This window comes from Sorghum bicolor, chromosome 2 (genome assembly GCF_000003195.3).
Source record: "Sorghum bicolor cultivar BTx623 chromosome 2, Sorghum_bicolor_NCBIv3, whole genome shotgun sequence".
In the NCBI taxonomy this organism is placed as follows: domain Eukaryota; kingdom Viridiplantae; phylum Streptophyta; class Magnoliopsida; order Poales; family Poaceae; genus Sorghum; species Sorghum bicolor.
The window spans coordinates 60,283,025-60,291,871 of NC_012871.2; the positions used below are offsets into that span (position 1 = coordinate 60,283,025).

The 8,847-nt window shown below is 48.0% G+C and overlaps 1 protein-coding gene across 1 annotated transcript; it reads right to left on the reverse strand.

The window, feature by feature from the left end:
* On the reverse strand, nt 5,900–8,559 carry LOC8060293 (AAA-ATPase At4g25835). Its single transcript, XM_002462380.2, has one exon. The coding sequence runs from the start codon at nt 7,885–7,887 to the stop codon at nt 6,274–6,276; it is 1,614 nt and encodes a 537-aa protein (XP_002462425.1). The 5' UTR covers nt 7,888–8,559; the 3' UTR covers nt 5,900–6,273.

Here is an 8,847-nt window from a genome sequence, read left to right on the forward strand (position 1 = left end):
CAGGGGTTTTAGCCACGGAACAATAGCATGAAATATTATTTTGTATTGACATGAAATACTTGGGAGAACAAGGTAGAGATCTGCAAAACAGAAAAGAGAGAGAGAGAGAGAGAGAGAGAGAGAGAGAGAGAGAGAGAGAGAGAGAGAGAGAAGGGAGGGAAAAGGCAAACCAGGCTTTTGTTTAGAAGAAAAGGCAAGCCAGCTCCTCCGTGACTCCTGTAGTCCGGGTTATCATGGAATAGTGGGCCGGCATCTGATTCCCTGGTCCGTGGTTGCTCTTGCTTCCTTGTGTTGGAATAATGGGCCAAACAAGCACGCATGTTACATCTGAGACCTGAGACTAACATATTTGGGGTTTGGGCTTAGCCCCTGTTTTCATATTTGTTTGGAAAATGTTCATATTATCTACTTTAACTTTCATGAAGTTCGCTTTTTTTCATTGAACAAAACCAAGCAAAACACCTCTCTCAACTTTTAAAACCATTCATCATATCTTCCTAGCTCTGTAATAAGCGGTTTTGGCTTTTTACTTTTTATTTATTTCGGTTAAATCTTTGAAAAAATCATAGTAAATCACAGAAAAAATATAAAATAGAAAATTCAATTTTATACATGAGTGGATCTACACAATAAACATATAATATGGTATGCTTTAGTACAAAGTTTTGTTGTAGCTTTAGATCAATGTTTTTCTGTAATTAAATGGAATAATTTATAGTTGCAGCTTCTATGATTCAATTATGGTGAAACTTCTATGGTGGTCTAATTAGTGTATGCTTAAATTGTAGTAAAAATTTCATACACATTAGATCATGTTTAACTTAGTTATAGATTTTATTTATGTTTATGCTTCTTAAATATAAATAAATCTATAACTGAGCTATACATGTTCCATTGAGTATAAAATTTTTACTACAATTCAATCATACAATACTTAGTCCATCATAAAAAATTCATCACAATTAGACCATATAAACTACAATTATAAATTATTCCAATTAGTTATAGAAAAACATAGATCTAAGGCCACAGTAAAAACTTTATACTAAAGCATACCATATTATATATTCACTATGTAGATCTATTCATGTGGAGTCCAACAGAATTAGATTTTTTTTATTTTATAATTTTTTATTTACTATAATATTTTTAAAGATTCACCCAAAATAATTAAAAAAGATAAAGATAAAACCGCCTTCAAAACTGCTTATAACAGGGTCAGGGAGACAAGATGAATGGTTTTCAAAGTTGAGGAAGGTATTTTGCTCGATTTTAAAGTTTAGGGAGGAGGTAATGTGGACTTTTTCCTATTTGTTTCCTGTTTTCGAACCATACCCCCAGAAAATAATTTGACTTTGTGAATACATTCTCACACAGAAACTCAATGTATTTAATAACACGAATCCAACACCCCATTGTTAATTAATAGAGAAAAATAATTGAGTCATATTTTTCCTCCATATAATTTGATAAATAAACAACTAAAGGTCAGAAAAAAATAGAAGATGAGAGCATATTTAGTTTATTAGTACTGTGTAATAATAAATTAAAATTAAAAAAATTGAGGTGCGATGGAGATGTGCAAAACCAAAAAAAAAAGCAGAATGGGGGGGAAAGGAAAAGGAACAGAAAAAGAAAAATGCAGCCCAGCTCCTCCGTAACTCTAGGCTACCATGGAATAATGGGCCGGCACTCATGAGCAACCTCCTGTTGGTGGAACAGTGGGCTGAATAGGAAAACATGTTTTACCTGAGAATGTTTGGGGTTTGGGCTTAGCACCCGCTTTGAACTGAAAACGGGCCTACAGGACGCCATGCCTGGCGGAAGCATGGATCCAGGCCTGGAAGGGCGTTGCAGTTGCCAGACGCGCCATGGCCGGAGGGGCATCGATCATGATAGCGCTCAGGCTGGGGAGGTACTTCATTCGCCACGGCGGCGCCCCATGATCACGGCCCGAAGGCCCAAGGCCCAAGTTGGACAGACGGGGCAGGGGCCTTTCCATCGTGGCCGAACTGCCGAATCCAGTGTCGTCGGTGTCAATTTCGACCTGTGATTCTTTTTAGAATTACTCATGCGTTACAATGAGAGAAAAATATCAAATAGTTATAAAAAATAATAATATAATATTATATATTTATTAATATTTATTCTTTTTATCATCTTATCTTACTCTAATACTTACCTCTTAATATACCTTAGTATTATAGTAAAACATGAGAAGTTTGTTGCTAACTTTATTTTTTATTAAGATTAGGATTTCTACGGATATATCAGTTAAATGTATATACATTATGAATACATGGATAAAGTGTTCATATGACATAACAACACATCGTGCAAAGGTAGTGGAAGCATCCTCAAGCATAAATTTAAGTAAATTAGTAAATCAGTAAGATATGTAGGAATAGTGCTAAAACTTTTACCATAAATCAAGCATCACATTAAATAGGCTATCATAACATTTTTCATAATAATTGGATCAAGATAACTACAATTTTAATTTTACACTAAAAAACGTGGACAAGCATCTCTAGAAAAAATATACTAAAATTTGTGATATGTTTTGTTTACTGCATGGATCTAAATATGTGGAGCTGAACAAAATTTGTTTTGTAATTTCTAGATTTTTCTATGAATTACTACGCATTTATCAATTTTCAACCGATTTAAAGAATAAAAAAAGTAAACTAGAAATTTTTCATTGAAAACCCTAAAAAACTTCTATTATTTTTCTCCTCTTCCACGAGTTACCCACGGGCCCATTCCGGAAGCAGGCTGAAGGCGGACAGCTTTGCATCTAGGTCTCTATATTTTTCTTATTTTTAATGTTTTCTCTAATGTGTATAGAAGATTTTACATTGCAAACTCTAATAAAAACTTCTATTCTTTTTTTTCTCCGCACCATATACTAGGGGCGGATTCCGGACGGACAGACATGCAGCGGACAGAAACTGATTGGGCGGACTAAAATTTCCATGATTAAATATTGGAGAAAGATACGACACATGTAAACACAACCCCATGAACACACATAGCGATCTACTCTTATGAGTACCTACGAATGACTGAGCCGCTAGATTACGAGATTCACAAAGTTACTACATATGTCTCATTGTCGATGAGACAACGTCTGCCACTGAAAACATAGCATCGTTAAATCCTGAAATAAATCTACGAAAACGAGAGCACTCATACCAAATTAAGAACTTAAGCCGACTAGTTAGATTTCACCATAAGAAATTTAACATGTTCAGTTCACAATTTCAATCTAAAACTTGGGATGTCGATGTTTCAAGGGGGAGAGGGTTCCTGCTTTGTTTGGTGACAAAAGTTTGTAGACCTCGTTAGGCGTCGAGGTCAAGTGTCTGTCCCGGGCTTCGTCAGATGCGGTTTTTTTTTTGTCTTTTCAAGAATTAGGCTCTGTTTAGTTTTCAATCTAAAAAATTTTCATCCATCTCATCGAATCTTTGGACACATGCATGAAACATTAAATATAGATAAAAAAATAAACTAACTACACAGTTTGGTTGAAAATCACGAGACGAATCTTTTAAGCCTAGTTAGTCCATAATTAGCCTTAAGTGCTACAGTATGACAGATTAATTATGCTTAATAGATTTGTCTTGCCGTTTCCCAGACAGTGTAATTTGTTTTTTTATTATTCCTAAAAACCTCCCTCGACATTCTTCCGACATATCCGATGTGACACCTAAAAATTTTTTATCTCCAATCTAAACAAGGCCTAGCATGAGCTCTGCTATGTCATATAAGAAGACGAGCAAGCCGTTGTCGAATTTGACAGCCATTCAGCAGTGATTTTCTCTCAACGCCAGGAGGTAACATTGAAAACTCCACTAGGGAACTACCGGGCGTCCGCAAGCCAACGTTATTAGCCCTAACTCTTTCTTGATTAGTCCAAGCATTTGAATTGGAGTCCTCGCCGCTTCTTGAAAGGATCCATCTTTCTATGTATTACAAGTTATGTGCATAAGGATTGACACTGTTATTCGTTGTTGACTGGAGGATTATTGTCCCTGGAAATCGTCGTCAGATGCGTTTAACGCGCTGAGGAAGCAACCCTAGCTGGCGGCAGGCACAGACACAGAAAATGCAGCATTCCGTTCGACGCCACGGTGCTAGTACGCGGCGGCGGCAAACAGGCAGACGCGCGCACGCATGTGTGCCACCACACGTGCTGGCACCGCTGACTGAAAATTCATTCATGGCGGCGACGACGGCCGGGCCGACGGGTGGGTGCCGGGCGCCGCCCGAGCAACGCGACGTCGCGTCGTCGTTGTGGTTCGAAGCCGGTTGGCACTGGCTACCGGGTGCCTGCCAGGGGGACCACGGAGGAATCGCGGTCAACTCCACCTCGTGGCTGGGTGCTGCTGCTGCAGCAGCAAGGGAAGTGGCATGGCATGTCACCGGATTTTTCAGCCAGCTGACCGGGCCGGAGTCCCCGACCTTGGTTCAATTCGTTCGATAGGCGGAGCTGCAATGCCTTTGCCAGTTTGCCCTTTTGCCTTTGGAGGACCAACCTCTTTCAGCTGGGGACTGGGGTGCTCCGCCGAAGCGGAAGCGGCGCAAGGAAATGGACGACAGGGGGAGCGGGGCATGTGCGATGCGAGCGCGATCCCAAGGCACATGGACACACGGTCGGCCTCTCGAGGCAGGAAAAGCCGCGGCGCGATCGCGCTCGCGCTCGCGCTCGCGCCATCAGAATCCGCGTGCGGCGTGCCCCGGCCTCTGCTCCGACCGTCTGGGCCAAACTAGGCAACGCAAGGCCACCAAGGAGACCGACCGACGGATCGATCGATCGCTCGTACTGGGGAGCGAATCCACATATGCTTCCACTTTCATCTGCCTTCTGCCAGCACCAGCAGTAATCAAAATCGAACCGCAGTGCCGCCACGCGCACTGATCTTGGAAGCAGGCAGGATCCAAAGGACAGACAGAGCCATGTCCCATATGGCAATAATAACGAACGAAATCCGTCGTCCCCAAGTTTTACAGTGGTGATGAGTAGTACTGGAGTACGTACTTGATTAAAAAAAAAATATGAGGGAATGTTGCAGCAGAAACATGCGTAGATTCTCATTCCGGAACACAAGTCGTTGCCCTATCATTGGTGTACTTGACTCCCAACACCTGCCCGATCGTTGTCGCTACCTAGCTCTGCTGTTTGGCTGCCTCTGCTAAAGCCTAAAGGTGCTACGAGCACTGAAAACATACGCTATGAGCCTATGACACCAGAGAAGAAAATGTGCACCCTTGCAATTGCAAGCAGAGCAATGGCACAACATGAACAGCTAGCACAGGCACCAGCAACAGCTAGCCGCGCCCGCGCACACAACAGCACGCAGTACAAAACAGTCGCTTTCTGATCGTCTCATTCCAGGGAGGAAGAATTATAGAGCTGACCAAGTACGGCGGCAGACAGTTCCTCCCCAGCCAAGAATTGCCGGCGGGCGTCGAGCTGGAAAGAGCGCCAAAACGCCTTTGCCTTGGATACGACAGGGGATCCAAAGAAACACAACAAGCGAGTCGTTGTCTGCCTTGCTATCCATCCTCCTAATCCAAGCCACAAAAGTGCTTGATCTCGATGACCCACACCACACAGCAAACAACCGTGCCTGCCTGCGCCTGCGCACACAAGATCTCTTGGGCAAAAAGAGAGTGCCCTGCCCACCTTTCTTTCAGAGTCCTCCTCACTAAAAAAGAAAGAAACAACAAAGGCGCCAAGCTTACGACAACCGCAAAAAGATGAGCATCAAGGACAAGGAATTTGTCGTGCAGAATCAGCATGGTTGATCTTGAAACAGTGCCCAGCAACCGTCGTTGCCCTTGCGGCCTTGTTGCCCATGTACAATGAGAACGATCAACAAAAGATCATACCAAATGGACACAAACATAGTAGCAGATTTTATTTGATTTTACTAGTAGTAGCTCGTATGGGATAAACGGTATGATCCCACTACTAGAATTATTAGTTGCTTTTCTTATTACAATAGGCCAGAAACTAACTAGATAGCGATAGAAAAGACATCAACGACGAGCATCAAATCAGATCAAAAGGGGAGAAAAATAAACAAAGAATAATCAGACAAACAAAAAAAGAAAAAAGATGCTCCCCAACAAGTTCCTTTCTTGCATTGATTTCTCCGGTGAAGATTGGCCACCACTGAACGGGAAAATTTTGAACCCTTCGCTTTCCCTCTTCGCTCTTTCCAGCCTCCGCTTGTCCTGCTCTGCTCGACTGCTCCTCCTCGCACATCACACCTGTTTCTTTCCCTCCTCCGCTTCCTCATCCTGTCCGTCCGCGCAGCTGTCAATGCCGCCCACGTCCTGCTCCTTCCCGGCCTCCTTGGGGCTCTCCAGCGCCCGTTTCTCCTCCTCCTCCTCTTCCTCCTCGTTCTCGCCGTCGCCGCCGGCGGCCTCGTTCCCCGCCGCGGCGGCAGCTCCGTCGCTGAAGCCCCGGCCCCGCGTCTCGGCGCGGGCCCTGAATTCGTCCAGCAGCCCCTGCATTGCCTCCGTCTTGCCGCTCCTACGGTTCTTGATCAGCACCTCGCTCACGTCCGCCGGCGTGATCTCCGCGGCGTCCACCCACTCCTCCAGCCCGCGCATGGCGTCGCTGTCGCTGAGGCGGTCCAGCTCCTCGTCGTCCTGGAAGCCGAGGTAGTTCTTGAGCAGGATCTTGAGCGCCGGGAACGAGCAGTAGGACATGAAGACGTGCATGTCCATGCGGCCCGACCGGAGCAGCGCCGGGTCCAGCTTCTCGATGTGGTTGGTGGTGAACACGAAGATGCGCTCCGCGCCGCAGCACGACCACAGGCCGTCCGTGAAGTTGAGCAGGCCGGAGAGCGTGATGGACTGGCCCGCCCCGCCGGCGCCCCCGTCCTGGTTGACCATGGCGCCGTCGACGGTGATGCTCGGCCGCGGATTCGGCTTCGGCTTCGGCGGCGCGGCCGCGCGGTTGGTGAGGTCGACGGAGCAGTCGATGTCCTCGATCACGATGATGGACTTGGACGTCGTCTTCATCAGCAGCTTGCGGAGCTCCGCGTTGCTGCTCACCTCGGTCAGCTCCAGGTCGTACACGTCGTAGCCGAGGAAGTTGGCCATGGCCGCGATCATGCTGGACTTGCCGGTGCCCGGTGGGCCATACAGGAGGTAGCCGCGCTTCCATGCGCGTCCGGTGCGCTCGTAGAAGGCGCTGCCGTCGGCGAAGTCCCGGAGGTCGGCCATGATAGCCGCCTTCCGCGCCGGGTCCATGGCGAGCGTGTCGAACGTGCTCGGGTGCTTAAACGGCACGGGGTCCCAGGGCAGGCCGCGCGAGTCCATGACCCCGCCCCGCGCGTTGGTGTAGAGCATCCGGTCCTGGCTGCGGCGCTTGATGTCGGCCGCCGCGGCGAGGATGTGGTCGAGGTACGCCGGGAGCAGCTTGTCCCTGTCGCCGCGGCGGATGCGGAGCGTGAAGCGGCGCTTCTCCTCGGGGAGCGGGCGCCACGAGAAGCCCTGGCCCTGGCGCGGCGCGACCACGTGCTCCCACGTGACGGCGCAGCCGGCGAAGGTGTCGACGACGCGGTCGCTGGCGGCGAGCCCGAAGGTGAAGGAGGAGGCGTTGAGCGGGCGCGACAGGCTGAGGCGCGCCCCGGACGCCGGCGCGGCGGTGCTGCTGAGGTACAGCTGCACGGCGTCGTAGATCTCGTTGGTGCTCATGCCTTCCATCTCCGTCACGTCGAAGTAGCAGTAGGGGGAGAAGGCGCGCGTGAGCCTGCCGAGCAGCCGCGCCAGCGCAGCACGCAGCTCCGCCGGGAACATCGCGTGCACCACCCCCTGCAGGAACGCGAACGCGCCCATGAGCGACGCCAGCGCCGCCCAGTACTCCATCTTCCTTGGGCCCTCTCGGTTCGCTGGGCCGATCTTGGAATGGAAGGAAGCAAATGTAGCAATGAGGAGTCAAGGCTGGCTGGACCTTGGTGGAGGCTTTCTACAAGCGGAGGCGACGCATTTATAGGAGGAGAAGAAGAAGAGCGGCAGAATGGAGAAAGATTTGAGGAGGGCGGGCGATGATAATGGAATGAAGGAAGGAACGAAATGAGGTGCACGGCCAGCAGGACCAGCAAGGCAAGGTCGCTGTCAATGGAGATGGAGCTCAGAGATTACTAGGATGGTCAGACAGACGGATCTTGGATAGAGAGACGGAGGAGGAGGGAGGAGGAGGAGATGGAATTCGAGCAGGGGCAGGGCGACAGGATTCCAATGGCCGCAACAGCGAGCGGAGTACACATACCAAGAGAGATCTCCCGCTCAGAGGGGCCACTGCGAGCGAGATTTGCGACTGTGCAGTGTGTCATCATGGATCATGGATAGAATGCTGCTGCTGCAGCCAAACTGCCATCCTGCCAATCGTTCTGGCTGATGGGTACTTTACCTTGGGCTATGCTTGGAGACTGACAGCACGGCCTTTGGACCTTAGTAGCTGACTGCTGCTACTAAGCTGGCGATGATGTTTTCCTTTTAATAACAACGATATTTACTAAATTAGAGCAGATAAACACAACAACAGGACATGGACGTTAACGGGAGCAAGGTTGGCGTACTAGCTCAGATAGCTAAGGACATGTTTTGATTGAGCCCGAGCAAAATCACGAGCCTAGAATGCTGAGTGCTTGGGCAAGTTCGCCTGCACAAATAATCAAACAAAGTGACACTACGAGACGCCTTGCAGGGCTCGCTAAGTCGCTATGATGAGGAGCTTACACCGTAGACATCGACATCCATCACAGGACTTCGCATCACCACCGCAGATGTGGAGTGGAGGCCGATGGACGTGGCTATACTCGTAGC